This window comes from Fringilla coelebs, assembly GCF_963513975.1.
Source record: "Fringilla coelebs genome assembly, chromosome: 2".
Lineage (NCBI taxonomy): Eukaryota > Metazoa > Chordata > Aves > Passeriformes > Fringillidae > Fringilla > Fringilla coelebs.
Window position 1 is genome coordinate 62415286 of NC_140029.1, and position 22863 is coordinate 62438148.

At 40.4% G+C, this 22863-nt stretch overlaps 2 protein-coding genes across 5 annotated transcripts in view; one reads left to right on the forward strand and one right to left on the reverse strand.

The window, feature by feature from the left end:
• Positions 1-8302, forward strand: part of LRCH1 (leucine rich repeats and calponin homology domain containing 1) — a 157454-nt gene extending 149152 nt beyond the window's left edge. For 3 of the 4 annotated variants that reach the window (XM_084226599.1, XM_084226596.1, XM_084226598.1), the window contains one exon: positions 5715-8302. In XM_084226599.1, coding sequence (XP_084082725.1) covers positions 5715-5828 — 114 coding nt within the window. In that variant the 3' untranslated portion in view covers positions 5829-8302. The remainder of the gene's footprint in view (positions 1-5714) is intronic. The other variant, XM_084226597.1, reaches the window with a different exon arrangement.
• A 1848-nt stretch (positions 8303-10150) lies between these two features.
• On the reverse strand, positions 10151-20855 carry ESD (esterase D). The gene is made up of 9 exons (XM_084226716.1): positions 20781-20855; positions 19295-19370; positions 18256-18344; positions 16827-16925; positions 14112-14236; positions 13666-13785; positions 13391-13489; positions 11432-11599; positions 10151-10368 (listed from the first exon to the last, which is right to left on the reverse strand). The coding sequence occupies exons 2-9, from the start codon at positions 19360-19362 to the stop codon at positions 10288-10290; spliced, it is 849 nt and encodes a 282-aa protein (XP_084082842.1). The 5' UTR covers positions 19363-19370; positions 20781-20855; the 3' UTR covers positions 10151-10287.
• Positions 20856-22863: the final 2008 nt, after the last annotated feature.

Below are 22863 nucleotides of genomic sequence, written 5' to 3' on the forward strand. Positions count from 1 at the left end.
TCTAGAACACAAGCTGTATTATGCAGAAAGAGCAGTACAAAAATACTGTAAGGTAACGATGTATTCTGCTTTGATGATACAAAGCACTCATCACTTTATCAGAATTTAATATGTAACTTTCTGGTATAATTGGTATTTCCCTTGCAAGACTGTGTTTTCTCTTACTGTTTCATGTGTGTCTTGTCTTTAAGATTTTTGTTCTTTGAAGTTTCAGGTCACTGTTTTCTACGCTTGTTAGAATAAAACTGTGAGGGATTTTATAAAATATGTGGTCTACTTTTAAACTTTATGGCTCAATGTTATAATTTATTGAAGGATCCAAAGCCCATCATCAGTAACTAGAGTTTTGCAAATATTTCCAGTTTCTTGAGGTGAAAGGTGATAGGTGCAGAAGATGCACCTATCTAGATGTCTAACTGGCTATGACTCCAAATACATGATTTTGCAGCTGCAGTATGGTCTGAATTACTGTACTTTTTTATATCTCTTTTCATTTGTACTTGAATGGTAGTGCAGGGCATCTGGGCGTATACAAACATCAACAGTAATAGTGGAAAAGTAAAAAATATATAAAAGGACAGAATTTTAAATTGCCTTAGATATATGAAAAAGTAAATATTTGCTATAGCTTTTTTTTCTGAGCTTTAGAAAGAAAATTAGTTTTGTCCTAAAAAAATGCAAAGGTTGAGTATTTGGACATGTTTGCTTAATTGTAATGCCCTGAAGTTTCTTTTATTGACTTCCAACTTCAAAATAGTTGGCTTCAAACATGAAATGATGGGCATTACATGGACTTGGGTTTTTTAATTTGTGCTTTGAGAAATTGCACATTCCAATATTCATTGTTTCATTAATATTTTTCCCCTGTAGATCTGAAATTTCACATTCTACAAATACAAGGAAGAAAGAGAAATGTTCTTGCTGAATCATGGGATTCCTTTCCTCTGTATTTTTACTAACAAATACAGACAGTTGGGCCTTGCTTTTATCATGATCGTTATTTTACCACTTAACAACCTGATATTATGGCAGCAATGTCTTTTTAATAGATGCTTACTGTATCTGAATTGCCAAGCTGCTTGCCCTGCCATAAACTAATTCAAACAGTTGTCTTAACTTTGAAGTCATCTAGTGTCGAATAAAAATAGATGTGTGTGTGAAGTGTGCCACATATTCTTGAGGGATTAGTGTCATTGTGTATTACTGACTTCTGTCCTAAAACAGATATTTTGTTCCAGGATTAGAAACTTGCTGTGGCAAGCACATGCACACGTGCACCTTTGTGGGTACATCTGTGGTACTGTCTCTTTGTGCTGCTTTGTGATTCAGCCTCCTGCTGCTGCCTCCTTTTTGTGCACTTAACATTTTTTTCCTTCAGGAGGAGTTTGTTCTTTTGCTTCATTATAAGTTTGAAGGCATCTTTATCCATTCAAAATGGCTGTGTGTCTGTAGAAGGTGGTTTGCTTGCAACAAGTAATTTAAGTTCCTTTGTGTTCTTAGAGAGAAAAAAGGCAGTCAAAATATATTAGATCTTCATTTGTGTAGTGGATGGAGAATAGAGAGATTGGTGCTGCTATGAGGAGTGGCAGCCCTTCCCACCACAATTGTTTTAGGCTGTCTGTAGAATGAATATCCATTTCTTCCATCTGTTCTTTTGGAGTTTGTTCAGTGATGGTTTCAACAGGGGTGTTTTTAGAGAGAGAATTCACACCTCTATACAGAAATGCTATGTGTTTACCTCTATTGTAAATGGGACAGAAATTTTATTTAATGTGGGGAGAAGTGAGTGGAGTCTCCTCAGAGTTAGGGGCAAGTTCTCCTCTTGGTTGACCAGGCATTTCCTTCAAAATGCTAGGATTTCAGGAAAGCTTTGAAATCTCCATGGCTTGCAGCTTCACAGCTTTGCTGTCTTTGGTTTCCAGAGAGCAGTTGTATCTGGTGAGGGAATGAGGCAGAGCATGGAAAGCAGGGAGAGCAGCTGAACTAAAGTACAGAGACACCTGGGACGGTACTGCTGCTATGGAAAGCTGTTTTTGTGCTTTGGATTCCATCCTTGGCAAGATTTGCCTTTTCTTAGTCTGAGAAGTAAAAATGTGACTCAAAAACTCCGATTTAAAAAGTATGGGAGACAATTGATGAAAGCTATTTACAGAGCTTTTAAGATAGTGTTTAGGGCTTACATATCAGAACTGATTTGTGAGATATTAAGAGAAGCTTGTCATTTTTAGGAGATGGCATTGGTCTCATTGTCTAGTTTGAAAAGTTCATTGTAGCCATGTGTTTAGCTGCAGAATTATAAATTGTTAGCCAAGTGTGCTTCATCAGAGAAGGCTGTTAAGTATATTTGTTTTGACCACTGACATAGAATAGTACATAAAAAACTTACGTGGTGGGAAACTTTTCACTCCTACAACAGTTGTATGGTCCTATTTTTTACAGACCTCCTAGATCAGCTGTCCTGATTGGAGTATGCATCTTACAAATACAGCAGGTAGAGAGAGGTTGCCTCATACAGACTAAATTACTGTGCTCTATTTAAAATAATTAGATAATGCTTGCCTTTAAAAATGGAAAAAACCTGTATTGGATGGGGTTTTTATAGGAAATGGGGCATGCATTCTCTTATGCTTAAAGTGCAAATGTGCTTACAAGCAACTGCAAAAATCCTAGCAAGAGAGCATGACAGTACAGCTCAGTGAGTGCTACAAGGTGCCACAGAAACAATAGGTTTAGAATTTAAATTTTTCTAAGTAAACATTCTTAACTGTGATGGTTTAAGCAAATCTGATTTCAATAGCAAAATGCAGAATATTTTCAAACATAAATATCAAGCAAGGTAGGTTTTCTTAGGCTTTGGGGTTTTGGGTTCAGTCCATACCCTTCAGCCTTGTAATGCCTGTCCCTTAGTTTTCAGATACTGGATTCAGTATCTGAATTCTTATTAAATGCCTTTTGTCTAGCACGGAAGAATAATGAAATATTGGCATGCTAAGGGCCACCAAATCTGTGAAACAAGAGCCTACTATGGAAGGACACTGGAAAGAAGTAGAAGAGTGTGGAAAGGATAACATTTCTCTCCAGGTGTCCGATTTGTATTCTCAAATAAGATTAATATGGATCTTTAAAAAAAAAAATCAAAATCAGAGCATTGTGGATTTTTAGATGAACTAGCTCCCAGGACAATAGATTGGCAAAATGTCTAGTAGAAATCACACTTTTGAAGTAGAAGAATATTGGGTGGGGTTTTTTCACCCTTTTATTTGATATCACTGTATTTACCTTCTTATGTAGCTATTCCAGAGCTAAACAGTATCAGTTTAGGAGTTTGCATCCTAAACTATATGATTTTCTGGAAAAGACACTTTTTTTTAGAGGAATAAAAGTTGGGGGGAACCATCTCTGAAAGTTTGCGGGTCAATATTTCAGTCAGAAGAACAAACAAGAATGAACTGCTGACTCACTGTCTTAACTTAAATGATCAGTTTATGGTAGGTAGGTTTGGAATGGAAATGTGGCTGATGACCAGGTGTGGCTGGGGTAGTTCCTTGGCCTGACTGGACAAGTAGTTGCAGCAAGGAGGGGCAGTGTGGCTGACAGGCGCAGGAAGCTGTTGCCACAATAGTTTGGTCAATGTGAATCAGAATCCACAAACTCAGTGGAAGTAGTAACTCGGTGTTAGCAAAATATCACTATATATGCTCTCTTCCATGTGGGGAAATGTATGTTGTCCATCTCCTACAGACCTACTCAGCCAAGCTCCCTGAAAATTATCTGTTTGAAGTTGTTTCTTGGGTCTTAAAGAAATCTTTCAAACGTAAAATAATAAATACTAAAACAGCTTCAGTAGTAAATATAAAATGTAAAAGAATACAGATAAATCACAGTTACCAGTATCAGATGCTGTGATTGCAAATGAAGTTTGGCTCTTCAGGTTCAGTAGTTAATAGGTACGTTTTGCAGCCACTCTCACTGTGGCTGGAGTGGGCTATGAGGAACTTCATAGGAAATTTAAGCAAGCTAAATGTTGGTTATGCATAAGGTTATGCATAAGGGTTATGCATAAGGGAAATTCTTTTGCTATTCATTAGCAAAAGAAAGTCATAAACGCCAGAAGTAGTGGAACAGCTGTTTAGTACTGATACTTTTCTGGAGCTGTGGCCCACTGGAGGAGGTCTCCTGAGCAAGGACTGGACAGGAGTGGAAGGAGATAAAAACAATTAAACATAGGTGCATAGCATAGTAAAGACTGTATGAATTGTTCTTGCGTGTACTAGTTTCATTGTATAGAGTTGTAAGGGTCCACAGGAATCAAGGAAGGGACTAGAACTGAAAAAATGTGTAATGAGAAGAGGTTGAAAAGATCAGCGAAGTTTAAATTGAAGGAGTAATCGGTATGAGGAAGTGTGGAAAAGGACATGAATTGCATAAAAATAAAATAAGGGACCATTAATTAACGTTACAGACACCAGAGGAATATTCAGTAGAAGACAGGTAGTTAATTAAAACAGAAATTCAAATGCATCAGTAGTTTTAAAAGCTGAAAGTTTATTGAATAACTAAGATATTCAGTAGTGAGACTATCAAAACCACCCTCTCTTTGCAAAAACTCAGTATTGCAAGTCTGCTGATGGTTATGTATGGATGTTTTGGGAAGGAACAGGTTAGACAACACAGATGGTGCCTTTTTCATGCTTAAATGACATAGAGCTGAAATACTTCATGAGCCAGGCACTGTTTCCATGTGTTTGTGTATAATAGCTCTGTTTGGATTTTTCTCTTAGTTGTATATTTTTGTCATCCCACTTATGCTTTTTGCTTCTATGTTGTGGCAGTGAGTCTCACAGTTATAATTATGGTTTATGTGATATAGTCTGGCTTTTCCATTTATTTATTATAGACCTGCTGCCCAATTTCATAATTTCATTGATTTCTTAACAAGAATGCCCAGTAACATTTAGAAAGTTTTTTCTCAACAGAGGGCCAGTCATGACACAAGGCTGTCTCTCTGACACTTTCTCTAATTGTTCATGGGTGGGTGTCTTGCTGTCCTTGTAGGAGATACAGCATTTACTGCTTGCCTGTCTCCTGCTATAACAGCCTCTGTGGACAGCTAGTGAGCTCCATCCTGGCCATGAGTTCTGTGTCCTTATGGTGAATAAAGTTGATTCCTGGGTGTTTCAGATAAGGTGCCAATACTCAGAATGAAACACTTTGCCCATTGAATGCACAGCATTGCACACACTTCCCTGGATGTGCTAGTGGGTTGTTTTCAAGGTGCATATCCTGGGCCCTGTCCAGAGCTCAGTGGGAGAATGGGGGTTTTTTGGTTTGCTTTTTATTTTTTTAAGTTAGGCTTCCATCCCCCATCTCACACATGTCATAACAGGACAAATGCTGTGTTATCCTGCTTTGTAGGTGAAAGTTTGGTGTGTGCTTGCTGGCCCTCACTCTTAGCTGTTTATGTGCTATAATGACTGCAGAACAACTTGGCTTCTGGGGCCCAGAATATTAACAGATCTCTCACTAACTCTTAGGGGTAGCAGGAGCAAAATCAGAGACTTTCTGTCAAAATGACAGGAAGTTCTTTTTAATTAAAAATAGGAAATGATTCCTGCTTGCTGGGATTTGTGTTCCAAATGTGATCATGTGAAGTGAGATTCTGCAGTGAGTATTGAATATTCTAATTTTTACTCCTTTTTTTTGTCTTTTTCTAGGAGAAGCTCTGCCTACCACATCACATCCTAGAAGAAAAGGGCTTGGTAAAAGTGAGCATAACAGTTCAAGCATTGCTAGATGTAACCACAGTGAAACAAGCTTTATTCACATGAAACTACTCTCTCTGCTGTTACCAGCTACACTGTGCCATGAACAAATCAAAAAACTGCCCATTTTTTCAAACTGCATTGAAAACAACTCCAGTACTCCAAGAGTATTCTTATGATTTTAAACCCATGTTTCAGACTGTACATATGTGTTGAACTACAAAGCAGAAACTGAACAGAAACATTTTCTAGAGGAAGTTGGCACTTCACTGCTTTTATAGCTCACTTTGTACAGTACTTACTAAAACAACACCTCTCTGCCACTTAAAATCGCGTGGAGTACACAGCTGTCTTGCAGCAAGATACTTTGTATTACTAAACTACTAAACTAAGAATCACTGTAATCACCTTGGGGGAGGGAGAAGGGAGAGTAAATCAGACTGCTACCACCTTAGGTTTTTCTGCAGTTGCTTCAGGCTATTGCCTTTTAAAAATATCCAGACATTAAATATTTATATAAATATTATTTATTAGTGAGTTGTTATTCATCCTTTGGATGCAAAATGTAAATTAGGAAACTGTATTTTATTACTGCTTTTTTTGTGGTTAAACACTTTATTTTAATATAAATACTTAGTTATTTTTTATTCTACTTGGTGTGCAGTAGCTCTAGATCTCCGTAAATTGTATTTTCTAATATGTAAGATAAAAAGCCAACAAAATAGGTGCTTCTATTAAAAGAACAGCTAGCTGGAATGGCATTCTTTATTTCTTGAATCTGTGGAACATTGGTAAAAAATTGTCTGCATTCCATTGAGTTTCCTACATTCCAGTAACACCTCTCCCCTCACTAGATAGACTAAATTGGCTGAAAGTGAGAGCACACCCATTTTATTTGTATATAGATGTTTAGAAACAAAAGGAAATATGTAAACTTGAAAAATAAATGTGAAAAAATATTTTTGATTGCTTATTTTGCTATGCACAAGACATTTAACTTTTGCCACAACAAAATTATTTATGTGCATTAGGATCATGTGTCTTGAAATGTAATTTTGCACTGTAACTTGATTTCTTTGAAAGATTACAGCACTACAGAACAAATAGTACAAAATAGCACAAGAACGTTAACAAGATTAACAGGTAGCCAAAAAATTAACTTACTTTCTTCAGTGATTCCTTCCAGAGGAGACAAAATGACTGAAATTGCCAAAGGCAGTCTCAAAGACCTGATCTTCCAGATCCAGCCTGCCTGGGTGCTTCTCTTTAAAAGTATCCACAGAATTAAGCACAATGTTCTGTAGTGCACATTTGCAGCATCAGACCTCTACTTCCACGTCAGCAATAGGAAATAAAAGTTCTTCTCCTTCTTACCACTTTACATTTTTCAAAGAGGTTTTTAAAAGTATGCTTTTATTATTAAGACATCACACATTTTAGATCAGAAAGTTCCAGCACAGTGCTGCTATCTGGAACATCCCGTTTCCATTCACACAAGAAGCCAGTGATGGGACTTGGGCAAGCAGGACGGGGCAGCAGCATGTGGTGAAAAGGGAAGCTGGCTGGGGCCACACAAGCAGGGAGTTTGAAGTGTAGAGTGGCAAAAAAAAGAGGCAAGGGGGTGTGAGGACTAAATATTTAAGCAAGAGGATGTGGAGAGAGCTATTATTGTATGAAGGCTTTTGGGCAGAGTGATGCATACTTGTCACTGCCCCCTTTAAACCCACCCGTGTTGAGCAGCAGATCTGCTGAGCTTCAGGCAGTGCTGAACGCAGGGCACACACTTCAACACCAACACTTGCTCCGGGGCTGGGAGGTAGTGACAGCAGCGTGTGAGGAGGAGCAAAGGGGACTCGCAGACAATGAGCCAGACAGTATGCATGGAATATCCAGTTACTTCAACCAAAGCAAAAACATTTATTTTATAGAGGGAACATAGACTTAAATTGTAATTTGATTGGCAGCTAGCATATTGTTTCCTATAAAATGTACTGTGCACTTTAACACTAAATGAAAATGTATTTTAATATTTTACAGAGCTGCACAAATATCTGTTTTGTCAAAAAGCACGAGCAATGTAAAGAAAATAAGTTTTCAAGTCAGAGTTTATCAAATTTTAGAAGCATTCAAGGATCAAGTATAAAAATAGGAATATTGATTTCTGCATCTTGAGGGTAAAAATGCAGGTTTCCTGAGTATTTTTTTACAATGTATATATGGCAACATGAAGCTTTGTAATTATTATTATTTTGACAAATCTTGTTTTTTCATAATTAAAATTTTGTTTTTCTCCTGATAGTGTCTTTCAGTATTTGCTTGAACTTAGCTGTAAATAAATAGCTCTAAGTATTTTGTAATACAGCTTTTTTATGCAGTCTTACCCTGTATGGCTAAAAAGAGAATCTTCATGATCCTTTGTACAATATTTATATGTGCAATAAAACATGCATGGCAAATCTGTAATACCCTCCACGGTGAACATAATGTATATAGAAAATCTTTACTGTAGTTACAATTAAACTATATTATTTGCAGAAACCCTTTAATGCCTATCCCTGTGCCTGATGATTTCTTGTCAAAGACATGGTAGTTGGAGAGCATAACACTGGAAATGATGGGTTTGGGGATGGGGGAAGATGATGATGTGATGCAAATAAAGGCATTTTGCAGCTAAAGTAGGCATAAGATCCAGCTGATAGCTGTTGGATACCTGCAGTGTTCTCTCTGCAGCTTTGCTGCTCCTGTTGTGAAGGGCTCCAGCCAGTCTGTCAGGGGCAGTGAATTATCTGCCCTCTGCTGCCAGGGCTGGGCTGGGCTCAGGGAGATTGGAGGATACCCTTCCTTCAATTTGCTCCTGCTCACATCGGTGTATGAGTTGTTCATTTTACTGCTAACACTTCTCTCTACAGGGCAGCCTTTTCTCCTCCTGAAATGCAGAGATTGTTCTGCAGCCTTCTGCTTCAGCAAACAAAACATGAACATTCCTGGATAGTACTGACTCCAAGCAGCAAACACAGTGAGCCTTTGGCCCTGGGGATAACCTACGGTGTGCCAGCACTGTGCTCAGCTGCTGTGCTCTGCCCCTTGCTGCAGAAACAAGGAGCAGGTCACACCATCCAGCCTTCTCTTGCCCATGAGGATTTCTGAAGTCATCCAAGTACAGATTCTCCTAGATTCCAATTTCTCTAAATGGAGTGTCTTTACCTTAGTGAACAGGTGAGTGAACAGGTGACTTTATGGGCTGTACTTTTTCACATTTGATAGGGGATTTTGGAAGCAGAGGATCCCTCTGCAATAATTTCCTTCTGGAGAGCTCTTGCAATGCACACAGTTGTATCTTCCCAGCCTTCAGAACTTAATCATAAATTATTAGATGCCAGACTGATCTAAATCAATGCATAATTTAAGGCTGTCACCAGCACCAGCCTCCCTGTAACCTAGAATCTAGCAGGAACCAGGGACACAGGAGAGCATTCAGCATTGCCTAAAAAAAAAACCCCATCATACATCTGTGGTAGAATTTCCTCTGGCAAGAGTGAGTCAAGGTGTGAGCAACGCTTCAGGTTGCTGAGCCATGAGAAGGCTGAGTTTACAGGTGATTACTTGCAGTTTACTGGAACAATCTGTGTTCTTGTCCAAGATAGCTGGCAGAATTATATCACCAAGAGCTATTTTAGATCTACAACTGTCAGGACTAAATTCTGCCATCTTTTGTAAAATAAGAATACTTGATTTCAGCAACAAGTTATTAGATCATCTAGATAGCAATTGCTTTTCTGAGATCTATTTAGCAGTTTCTTCTCAGTCCTGTCACATCTAAGATACACACTTCAAGTCTTTCACACTCTTAAGAATCAAAGGCAAGTGGATAAAAAACCCTTTTTAGTACAGACTGCTTCCTTCACATGTTTTTTAAGAGGTCTTTTCTATAAGTATCATCCACAGAATACTTCAGATCATTTACTTGATCACACAAAGGACAGTAAGCAACTGTGCACAGCAGGCTTTTGTCTGCATTCTCCACCAGACCTTGTCCTTGGAAGGTATTTACACAGGCCAAGGAAAAACACACCTACCAGTTCAGATTAATTAAGGAGCTTGATTAGCTGTGCCACTAACAACTTCCTTCCCTATTAAAGGTTGAAGTAAACCCCAGTAATTAATTGGATGAATGGGCACACTGTTGTTAATCACAGTCTTTGCACAGTTGCACTAGAAGCTGTCTGCAGATGCCACATCCACACCCATGCTCATGGTGTGAAAGTCACTCATCTGCCTGGCTTACATTTTGACCCAAAATGGAGCAGATGTAACTTGATGGCATCAAGAGTTTTCCAAGCATTCAAGAACATTCCCAATACTTACTCTAAAGCACACACATCAAATTAAGTGGGACTTTTATTTTTCTTAGAAGTACAATCAGAAGAGCTCCATTTTACAAACATTACTTCAGCAAATGATTTTTGTTTAGTTCACCACTATCTCTTGATTCATATTGTCCAGGCAGCACTCACATCCAAATGGTTCAAGCATTGAGGTATTTTGCATGGTGCTTGATGTGGTCATTAATAAATGAAGCAATGAAATAATAGCTGTGATCGTAACCCTAGAAAAGAGCAACAATAAAGAAATCAGCAGAGAACATACAGCTCATGATAAAGCAATCATGCTAAGCTACTTTAAAGGAAATGTAATGACTCTTGTGGTTTTATCCATCTCCAGAAACACCTGGAATATATCTAAAAATGTCAAGGGATATGTAACAGGCTAAGTACAGATGAGCACTAGGAAGCTGAACAAACAGCAAGTCCCTTAACCTGCCCAGATCTGGGCCTGTAAGCTGGAGATGGGTAACAGCAAGGCTCAGCTGCAGAGTGAGAGGCAATCTGAGAGAGCAGTTGCCCTCACAGGCACTGTTCTGGTAAAACAAAGGGGGGATAAGGAGAACACAGCCCAGGTCTGAGTTACTGCTCCATCACTGTGCTGAAATGCCACCCTCTGGTCCACAGCCCTTCATCAGCACTAACTCTATCTTTAGGTGCAAGGCTTACGATAAAGCAGAGTGGACAATTCTTCACTCCACAACTGAGTTCCTCACTGGGTGGAAGTTGCCAGTGGCTTACAAAGACTCCACTGCTCTCAGGACAGTCTTGTTCTGGGTCACTGCACTACAGGTAAGAGTGATGTAAAGACCTGGGTCTTTACATGAATCTAGGATGTCAAGCAGTTCCACCCCTTCCCTAATTTACATAATTTACATGCAAACTAAATCTCAAAGTTCTATGGTAAACACGAAACCCACAGCACAGGTAGGGGATGCAGCAGAAGGCCATGTGTCACTTTGGCTGTAGAGTGACTGCAGTACGCATTAAAAATCATTACTGCTGTGTCTCCCTAGCACCAGCTGCCCGAGTCCCCATGCAGGGATCAGCCTGTCCAAGCTGGAAGCACGACGGCACCTAGTGGTGAAGCGCGGCTGAATCGGGTGGGTGATGCACACCTTGATGGCCCACGGGAAAGTGTCACTTCTCACCCTCCTCCTCAGGTGGCCAGGGACGCCCACAGTGAGAGCATGCCTGCCCCCTTACAGACACTCTCTTCACTGCCTGCTGTACGGAACCAAAAATCAAACAAGAATCTGACAAAGGAGGACTGCAGAAGCAACTTGCCTGCTGCAGTCTGAAGACTACTGGGATTTTCTGCTCAGTGCAGGCAGCAATGAAATTATCAGGCAGTAACTGGCCTGCAGACAGGAACTGGTCATCTTTGCCTTGGTCAATCAAGATGTCAAGGCGAGGACCCGAGTAGGACTTCACAAGCTGTGTAGCATCATAGGCCTGCAGAAATAAAAGAGAAATTACTTCATTTACATAGCTTCCACTGGTTTCAGTTTGTCGACTGCAAGAAAAGAATGGCACAGAGAGAGTCCTGGGCAGTATTGCTCAGGACACCAAGCTGCACTTTGGAAGAGCAAAAAACCAGGAAAAATCCAGACAACTGAAAAGTAATACCCATTGCTTTTAAAAAGGGCAAATGTATGAGCTAGATAATTACCAAGTTGGCAGTTTAACCAAACAGAGCACATCCAGCCCAGGGCTGACTTCCTACAGAATGGAAGAACAGCAATATAGTCAGTACTCATTCACAGCCTTGTGCAGAAACTAGATCCTGCTGAAGAAACTTGCTATCTTGGTGTATTTATTCTGGCAGCTAAAAGTCAAAACACCAGTGTGGCACAACTAAGCCCATAGGCAGGAGTTTAACCTGAAGGCTACCCTGATCGTTTGACCAAGAAAATTTGGTTTGACTGAGAAACAAATTAGAAACTCTAAACATATATGTATCAGAATGTAATTATGATGGGGAACATGTTACCTATGGGGTCCTGTGCTTATTACATGCTCAAAATAAATAACTCTTTTAAAAAGACAGCAAAGTGTTTAAATGCTGTGGAGAAGACCAATCACCAATGGACAGCAAAATCCAAAGTCCTACACCAAGGCATCAGAGCCATCCTTCCAGAATGCCACCAGATCCAGAAATGGCAGTGGGAGCTTGGGCTCAGCCCAGCACTGTGGCCATGGTATCAAGTTATCCTGAGCATATTTACATGGCAATTTTAAGCAAAAATAGAGAGATCAGAGGTTGGATATCTGTTTCAAAGGCAGATCCAGATCCTTTCAAAGGTGTGTTCCTGATGATTGCTGTTGATCTACTGGAATAGATTTGCAGAAGTGCTACAAAACAAACTAAGGGGACAGAAAACAGGTTTTTGGGCAGTTGTTTTGTTTTGTTTCACAACAAATCCATTACATTAAGTCTAAGCAAGTTTAAGTGGTGGTTTCTAAGTACACAAACTACACTATCAGAAAAGCAGAAAACACTCTCCAATCCTGTAAAGTCTTAATCAGACCTGGGAGTCTTTCTAAGACATACTTTAATCCAATTTACAAGGGACTGAACTGCAGCTTGTGCTTATTTACAAGGAAACCTGAGTACATGGTCATAACAATCCCTTCTAACTTAATTATAAAAATACAGTGCAGTGTTCAAGTTGAGATTAAAAATACTGAAGGGCTGCCCAAATAATGCAGCAACCACGCAGACACACATTTTTGTATCTTAGCCATTCATATACAACTAATGATAACTCAAAATTAACATCCTGGAGCTAAAATCTAACTTTGTCTAGTTTAATGCTGTTCTGCAGGACACCAATTTCCAAGTATCTGACGGGCTCCTCTTGGAGGCTTCCCACAGGCTGCCCCTGAAAGATGTCATGAGGCTCATCAGTCTGAACAGTTTGCAGCAGTCTCTCTCTTCAGGCTACTACAAAAATACACTGCTCATAATTGTTCTCAGTGCAGACTTTTAAATCTTCATAAAACTGAGAGGAATGTAGTTGATTTGATGAGAGACCTGTATCTCATTACATTTTCATAAGCATCCTAAGGCAACAGCAAGTCACTTCTGCCAGAAACAAACAATGCTTTTCTGTGCTTAGGGGTGTAGTAGAAAAACAGTACCAGCTCATGGGCAATCCAGAGTTTTTTTCCAGGCTCCTGCTGTGATGTATTTACAGATCACTCATTCATCTGTCATTAAAGAACTGCAGCTGCAACACATACCTCCCATTTGCTTGCATCTGGTCCCAGATATCCACCAAGGGCTTTCTTCCCCCACTGACACTGAATTGGGTTGCAGATAGGAGCAAATGCTGACACAGACTGTTCAGAAAGACAGCAGCAAAAAAATAAAAACCATGTAACAATGAACTGCAGCAAATGAAACTATTTATACATTTATTGCCCTCAAAGAACTCAATATTATATTTTCTTCAGTCACATTTACAGAAATCTATATAGGCATTAGTACATCTCATATAAGCTATACTTCATCTTACTTTGTACTTCCCTGGATTCTTCAGAGCAATAATAAGAGCTCCATGACCTCCCATGGAATGCCCAAAAATAGACATCCGTTCAGGGTCAGTTGGAAAATTGGCATTTATTAGTTTAGGCAGCTGTAAAGGAAAAAAAAGCATAATAAAAATGTTAAACAACTTGAGTGTGTTTAAGAAAAAAAGCACACAACTAACCAGCTTTTAATGCCACTGAAACCAAAGGCACATCTCCGGTTCTAGCCTGACATTTGTGATCATGGCCTGAAAGCAACTTGAAGGGGAATGTGAAATCAAAAGGAAACAGTTCAGCTGATAATAAGTAACTCAAAGTATCTCTATAGAAATCTCCCATAACCTTGTAACACAAGATGTGGGAATTTCCTATGACTGAGCCACGCCCCTTTACCTTACCCAGCAACACCAGGAGAACCCAACCGCCCAGTTACCTCATCCTTTATGTAGGAATACATCCTGTAGTTTGTTTTCCAAGGATCTTCAGTAGCATCCACATAAAAACCAGCACCAGTGCCAAAATCCCAGCTTTCATCTTCTCCTTCAATATTGCAGCCACCTAGTGTGACAAATCTTTCCTTTACTACATGTTCAGAATTGGAGAACTGCCATACAAATCAGACTCGGGACACAAGTTTCTCAATCACATGTCTACCCCTTCAACTATAAAACAATTCAGATTTTAATTCACTAGTTCAATGTTTTCAAGTGCTATTTCAACACTTTCAAAATTACACTTACATAATACCTACAAATATACCCAATTTCTAAACAGTGTCAATATCTCCATAAATAAATATAGCATACACACATCTTCCAAATTATTTCTGTAAAGCTTTGTCCAATTTACTCAGGAACTTAATCAAAAGTTGGCACTTGTTAATTGGTTCTACCAGCTTATTTCAGCCATAAGACCTGTGTGACAAACAGAAGAAAATTTTTTTTCCCGAGAATCACAGAACCATGTATCACCAAATGATGTGTCCAAGCCAATTTATGTGCTTTAAATAATGCTTGCTACACCTCCCTTTTTAAGATTTTCCAGAAGAATAATTCACTATTCCTATCATTTCACAAGTCTACTTCTTCTGCAAATTCATTTCATTGCTCCCACCTATAATTTCCATGGAACATTAATAATTTCTTCTTTGGATACCTGCAGGATTATATCCTCTTTTCCAAGGCTACACTTTCAAACTAAATTTGCAGATGTATTCTTGAAAGTCAGTACACCCCACCCAGTCCTCCCTTTGATTAGTCTGTGATTTACCAGCCTGGTCTGCAAAACCTAATGTAATATTTCAAGGTATATGTGATAGGAATGTTTTGGGGAAAGAGAGGCCATTATTTCCTACCTATTATTTTACCACGGTCAGATTACACTGCAAACCCATGGGTAATTCAACAGTCCCTCACAATTTGTGCAGAGATGGCTGCTACCCTCCCACAAATCCCACTTGTGAAATCAGGTTTGTAGAAGGATCAAAGTTGACTTTGCTCCAGTGACATGCCCTTGAACACTGAGTGATTCTGTAACTTAACAGTACAACAATCACAGGGACTGGGCTGCTTAAACATGTTGGATGTAAAAAAATCTATCTTCAGTACCGCAGAGGTGGACAAAAACTCAGAAAGTACTGACAGGCAATGAAGGCATAATGCTCATTATGCTAAAAAAAAACTTTCAGGAAGCCTTGGAAAAAAATGAAATTTCAAAAGGAATCTGCACAATATTGCTCAGTACACCTGTCTGGAAAAACAAACCCCTTCAAAGCAGGAAAAGTAAAAGTCTATCAAGGCCTGACTGAGGGTATGTAATGACAAGTATGTCCTGACTTCATGCAGTCTTTTTCCCCATCCAGATACATCTCCTGACTCTTGGAAGGTAATTCTCATGCACTACATAATTAAAATGCATATGTAAGCATTTTCAATACCTCTCAGCTCATGATTATATTTGAGTTGCTTTTCACTTGTTTCTCCAGACAGCTCAAACAGACTTAAGAACACCTGGGGTCTCTGAGCTAAAATTTAAGAGTATAAAATGAAGCTCATACCAAAACTCATTTTAAATAGTAGAGCAATCCTTATCAGTCATTCGGCTAAAAGGCAAAAGAGAAGCTGCCACGAGGGACTTAAAAGAAATTGAACAAAGCAATGACCTATGCAAAGGCAATTACACGTTGACAGAGACAATTTACAGATACTACCAAAACCAAGTTCCGGTCCAACTACCCAATATGAATAAAGCAAAGGTTAGTTGCCCATCTCTAGCCTGCAGCAAATAGCAAAAACAAAGTGTGAAGTTCATTCATTCACAAGTTTTGCTCTTCTGTCCCTCTTCTTCATTAGAAACATGTATTTACATTCTTTGACCTGACACAACTTCAAAACCTAGATGTAAAAAATACTTTTTGGAAAGAACATCACTTCTTTCCCATGCTGCCTGCAGTCAGATGTAATCCATTAAAGCCTGAGAAATATTAGAATGCTGACACCTTTGTTTACAGCACTCATGAGACTGTGGCAGAATCCAACAAATATCAAACAGTGAATCCCCAGTATTTCCAATAACTGCAGATCCAGCATTTTCAGATTTCCCATACCATAAGCTCAGCCTTATACAAATAATAGCATGTAATTAAAAAAATATATTCATCAGTAGTCTGTTGTAGCTGCAGGGGAAAAGGGTTTCTAGTTTGCTTTTTAAGTATTGTAATCCTCTGAAGGCACATGTTTAATTTGCTTTAGAAGCCAAAATACAATTAAGAGCAAGCATTGCATCTTTATATGGCAACACAGTTCTGCAGGTTTTATAGGGTCTCAGCAAGGCACACAAAATGTCAGCAAGAATTCTAATAAGATGCATTTGTTGTTTCCCTTTTCTTCCCTCTCCTAGTCTGTGCTGAACTCTAGAGCCCCTTTGTTCTAGTTTTTGTGCCACAACAATAAATTCCAATGTCCAACCCTCGCTATCCCACTATTAAAAACACATACAATGTAATCTAGTGAACAATGAAGGTGTGCAGAGGTCAAATTTTGACTCAGGTGGGCAACGCACATTTCAGCCCACTGCAGCACCCCATTCTGTGAGGACAGAGAGTGCACTTCAGTGTAATGACTGTCAGCATGGCTCGTGTGGAACTTACGTGGGCTCGTGTCTGGTGCCACCACAATAAGGCCGTGCTGGGCTGCCGCTTGTTGAAACGCGGCTTTCGTTATGAAATTCTGTTCTGTGCAGGTCAGCCCTAGAGAAATAAAAGTATCCTTGGTTAGCCATTGCTCGTGGCATACCGGTTTCAAAACTCTTTTTGAAAGAAAAGGTTTTAGTGCCTTCCAGCACTGTGCATTTAAACCCACTGACCACAGGCATTTGCTAAGGCTGACACTGTTAACTTCTGACCCCTCATCCTCCAAATACATTTTGCTTTGTACTGTCATCTCAGCTGTTTGCATTACAGAATCACACATGTGGTCTGACCAATTCTACATATTTTAGACAGGATTAAGGCCTCATAAGCACCCTGGCTCCAAAAGCCACAGAAATACATGCCTTTTCTAGAGCAGCAGGTCCAAATAAAGTCCAGTTACAAATAAATTATATTTCACACCAATATTTCAATTTTGCTTCACTATGCAAATTGTGAGGAGTTAATGATTCTAGTTTTCTCTGAGGACAAGTTGCCAGTAACCTAATTTGACTGATATATTGCGCAAAGCAGTACAGTTTACATCCAATAAAATAAATGTGCTGCATGGCATAGAGCTCTTCAGACAATTTTGATGTTCCTAACTTCAAGTATAAACATTTTTACCCAGCTCACTGTCATGACACAAATCAGACCCACCAGCTACTTTGTAACAAGGAACACAAGTCTCCAGCTAACAGTCCTAGTCTCCAACTTTCTAAACACAAGTCTCAATATAGCAACTTCTCAAATTACAGAACAGAGTTTCTGCTTTTTATTTTTAATAAAAGACAAAAGAATTTAATGAATTAATTTTTTATGAGACAACTTCACTCCTGCTGCATAAGCCTCTTCAGCCCCTGGCCCTTTCTGATCCCCCAGGTTTACTTCACACCAGACACGCTTGTGCTAAGGCAGCTGACAGCACCTCTCTTTTCAAGTTCACCAGTTGCTTCCTGCAAAGTTGTACTTGCAACAAGGTAGAGTCCACAGGACAAATGTGCAGGCTTCCATGGGCTCTTTGCACATCCCTACTCTGTCATCTGAAGCAGTTTTTAGAAATAAACGAAAGCAGGAGGTGTCCCAACGGGAAGGCCTTACAGGAGAACCTTCACATATACACTTTGGAACTAAAGATACGAACATTTTAGAACAAAAGGTTAGAACACTTGGGGCATTTTAGAACACAATCTGGTAGGCTACCCCCAAGCTGCATTCTGATTTTTCACAGTACACTCAAACCAAGCGTGCCTTCCAGAAGAGGAGTTTCTGTAGAATCCAAGAGCTGCCACTGCAGTACCTCTATATTAAGTTTTCAGTAACTGTAGTGCAGTAGTTTAAAAATATTTAAGATTGTATTTTTTAAGTTACTAAGACTCATGTTACTTACCTGAGAGCCAATACAGCACAGGACACTTCCCAGTTTCTGCTTTTGGAGGCAAGTAGATTCCAAATTTCATTTTGCATTTTAGCTCTGCACTGTATTAATAAAATATTCCTTGTTATCACCACTACTTAATTAACAAGATCACTACCATTAAAAAAAGGAATCAGTGGACCAGTGCATTTCATTGAAAGGGAGATCTGGTCAGTGAATTGTAACAACTAAGTTAAAGGAAGAGAAAAATCAATTTTTAAACTCAGCCTTAGTCTCTAGATTTGGCAACAGCTAACTTTTCAACCTTGTTCTGAACACACTTAAACAGAAACTTACAAATAAGCCACATTTTCACAGCACTGCTAACCAAGAACAGGCTGAAAATCGAATTTTGAATCCCAGCAATATTTAGCTTGAGCTTTGGCTATCAAAAGCAATTTTTACTGAAGAACACATTCACATGAGTTACACAACATAAAATGCACAGCATGTGCCAGCAAGGGAAGTTTTCAATCTACAAAGTCTACCAAGTCTAAGACCAATTAATTGCTCAGCTAATGCTAAAGCCTAAAACTATCAATAAACTCTTATCTAAGCACAACTGATGATTTTATTTTTATTTGGAGCAATTTTTTTTAAAAGCTTGGGTTCTTTGTACACCTTCATTAAACAAGAATCTATTCACTATGTCACTGCTCACAGCACTTTCCCAGAGTGCATAGAAGTAAGAGACCCAGTAACAAGTGGAACACTGCAAACACAGTGGTTCTCTGTGCTGCAAAACAGGACAACCCAAAGTAAGGAAGCTCCATTTTCAAAGGTAAAAGTACTAGCTTCCCACCTCAGCTCTGCAGCACTAAGTATACTAGATTATGTTAAACATTAACACACAAATTCAAGAGCACAGCCAAAGCAGCAGCAGACATTACTCCTGACTGAAATATGGATGTTAGTGAGAGCATGCTGTTTTCCTGAAGACTTTTTGAAAACACTGACAGCAATGGATTCACTGCCCCAAGCCAAACATCTTGGTTGCTTTAGTGCCATTTACCTGTCATGTTCAAACACCTTCTGGAAACCTTCAAAGCATTTGTTGCTGGAAACCTGTTTCAGTGCCATGATTTTAACTGGGGAAGGGAAAAAAAAAAAAAAAGAAAAAAAAAGAGAGAAAAAAAAAGAGAGAAAGTTAAATTTGAAAATAAAACAATCCTGGTCTTAGACTTTTTGAGAACAGAAGAATTGAATACAACTTGTAGTATCTTTGCTTAATGTTACAATTTCTGAGAAGAATTTCCTGCACATGCTTTCTGCCTTCATTAACTTTCTATTTCCCCACAAAAAAGGGACAGGGGAGGTTGAACTCTTCTGAGCAGAATGGGCAAAGCCTACCTGCTTTTCTACAGACCCACATCTCCAATGACTTTTTCCTCAGTAGTACAAGTACTACTGTGGCTTGCTCTTTGGCTACCAAACAAGCATTCCCACATGCTCTGGGAGCTCCCTGTGCCAGCCTGTTACCCCACTATTACCAGGCAGGAAAGAAACCAAACCTGTCCCACCTTTCCTTCTCTTGTGTGACAGTATCCAGCCACTAACTACCACAATACTGAGCCTTATTCTCATCTTTGATGGAAGGTTATTACCATGTGCTAACAGTCTGTGGGACAGCAGAAACAGAGGAGCAGAAGGCTTATTTCGATGGCAAACAGCATGAAAAATACAAGCAAAGGGGAGCCATGGGAGTTTTAGAACTGCTGGTAGTGCAAGTGTGCTAAGGAAATTCAGGAAGGCTGACACAGAAGTGGTCACTGTCAGCTTGCATGGGGCAGTAAGGCCAAGCAGGGAGCTGAAAGGTGAACAGACTGCAGGGTCACAGAATCACAGAATATTCCGAGTCAGAAGGGGCGCCCGGGGATCATCACCTGGCCCTGCACAGGACTATCCCCAAGTGTGACACCATGTGCCTGAGAGCATTGTGGAAATGCTCCTTGAGCTCCGTCAGGCTGGTGCTGTGACCGCTTCCCTGAGGAGCTGTTCCAGTGCCCAGCCACCCTGGGGGTGGAGAACATTTTCCTGATATCCAGCCTGAACCCGCTCTGACACACCTTCAGGCCATTGCCCCGGGTCCTGTCACCGGCGCACAAGAAAATCCTGAGGGGAACCCAGGTGATACCAGACCAGGTAACAAACACCGAAACGAAAGCGTCCCATCCCTCACGCCTGCGCGCTCCTACGGGGCACCGGGCAAGAAGAACCACGCACGGCGGGGAGCCCTCGGAGCTCAGCGCTGTCCCCCGCGGGGCTGGGGCCGAGGGCCGCCCGCCCAGCAGCGCCTCACCGCCATGGCACGGCAGCCGCCAAGGCCCGGGCCCGGCTCGGGACGCCCCTTTCCCCACAGCCAGCCCTGCCCGCCGCGCCGCAGCTCTCCCCGGTGCCTCCATTGCCGCCCTCCCGCCAGGCCCGCACGGTCCAGGCGCTGCCGCCGGCGCCTCCCCCGCCCTCCCGGCCCGTTCTCGCTGCCGTTCCCGCTGCCTTACCGCGGCAGAGCGGCGGGAAGGGGCGGCCCTGTGTGGAGGCGGCTCCTCCTCCCGCCCCGGGGCCGGCCCGCACCGCCCCCGCCCGCCACGGCGCTGCCCGGCCCGGCCCGGCCTCCCCCGGGCACTGCCGGGCCTGGGGGCGCCGTGGGGGTGGGACGCGTCGAAACGCGTGTAAACATTTTCTTGAAAAAGTTTGCTGTGAAAAATGCGTATTTTATGATTGGCTTTTCGCAAATATTAAAATGAATATTATATGCGTTATGTTAGAAAGTTACGCTGCGTTAATTTTCTTAAGTTGTGTGTTAAATATAGTTTTAGGTTATAAAATAATGTTAAAATAGAAACTATGTACGTGAGATATTTTTTAAAGAGAGGAATGAGGTACTCGCACCAGATGGCAGGCACAGGACACCTCAATTTTTCAGAGAAAAAGAATTTATTGCTCTCATATCAGAAGAAACGAACTTCTTCCTGCCTCGCTCGATCCTGAAGACGCCTCAGGATTAAGAGGAAGAAGTTGACGCTGACCAGACAGAATCCTTTGTTTGAATGGAATTTATACGTCATGTTTGAGGTGTATGAACATGCAACAGGCTGTTGCTTTTAAGGGTTAATCCTCTGTTAACATGTGTCCTTTTTCGGGCTTATTTTGCCCAGAAAGAGGTACCCAGACCATCCGCAACTCTTTGTTCTTATTGTCTCCTATTGTCCTAAATCCTAATTGTCCAAATTTTTATTATTCTAATTGTATTACTATTTTTATAACCATTTTATTACTATTAAACTTTTAAAATTCTAAAAGCAAGTGATTGGCATTTTTCACAGTTGCTTTATGATGTTTGATCTTTATAGACTTTGAAGCCTAACCAAGAATGGAGATTTAATCTGTGAAATAGCAGCGAATAAGCTCTAATTGATGCCCAGCTACTAGAAAGACAAATTGCTTGTCTGTAGAATTGCCTTGTTAAATTTTAGGGCTTGACATGTTTCAGTGGTCTGAGACCTAGGGAGAGGTTTGCAAAGCCTGGGGACAGGGTTGTGCTGCTGATAGTGGGCACGAAGAACACAGAATTCATGGGCCACAAGGACATTTGGCAGAACTCCTAGGACAGGGAAGAAAATAACAAAGAATACTCATTAACTGTGCTGAAATCAGCTCTAATTGGGTAGAAGATAATTCTGATGGGGAGATCGTGACCATTGACTAGCAACCCACTGACTCAAAAAATGCACCAGAGAATCCATAATAGTGAACTATTCAAAGCAGCCCTTGTGTTCCTGTCATGGTCCCTTGACCATTTCAAGGGGGAAAAAAAGTTGCTGAAGTGGCCTGAGCTGGGACCACTGCATTGTTCCATTGCAAATGTTTTACTTCCCTTCAGGATTTCAGAGTTCTTCAAAGCAGGTGCCACCAGATGAACTGCTGATTTTATAATAAATCCAAATTTTAGCATAGGTATTTTACACCTTGCCTGCAAGATCACAAATTAATGGTGATACTTGGCAGAGCTTCTATCTTACTCATAACACAAATGATCCCACTTTGTGCTGGGCTTTTGTTATTTCTTTATGTATTAATTTGCAGCTAAGCATGCCTATCAGTTGTCAAAAAATATCCTCAGCAAAGCTCCCTTCTACTTTGTGGTCTTGTACCATGTACTGCTTTGGCTGTAACTGTTTTTGTCTATAACCTTTTTCAGCCTTGACTTTTCCAATTCCTTTTACGTTATTGAATCCTAATTCTAGCAATGCACAGTTCTCACAATTTTATCCCCCCATTACTTTCTATTCTTCCCCAGCAGATCTTTTTGGACCACAGCTGCTGGACCCCAGATCTGGGCCTTGCATCCTGTCTTCCAGAGCAGCTTTCCTCTCCTGCCTCTGTACTTGGATGTAGTTGGTACAAATAGTCTGTCTCTGAGCTGTTTAAACCTCCTCAACTTTTTTTTTTTCAAGCTCTGTTTAAATTGCAATCAATCAAATTAAATTATGTACTTAAGTACTCTTCAGGTTGGTCCTTCCATCTCTATGTGGGCATTTTGTAACTCCCTAAATGTCTCTCGCTAGCAAGATAATGCCCACT

Coding starts and splice junctions, on each gene's coding strand:
- ESD (XM_084226716.1), bottom strand. CDS start 19,362: ATGGCACTGAAACAGGTTTCCAGCAACAAATGCTTTGAAGGTTTCCAG. Junction 16,926..18,255: donor TGTGCTGTATTGGCTCTCAG/GTAAGTAACATG, acceptor TTATTTCTCTAG/GGCTGACCTGCACAGAACAG. Junction 13,786..14,111: donor ATTCCTACATAAAGGATGAG/GTAACTGGGCGG, acceptor TTTCCTTTACAG/CTGCCTAAACTAATAAATGC.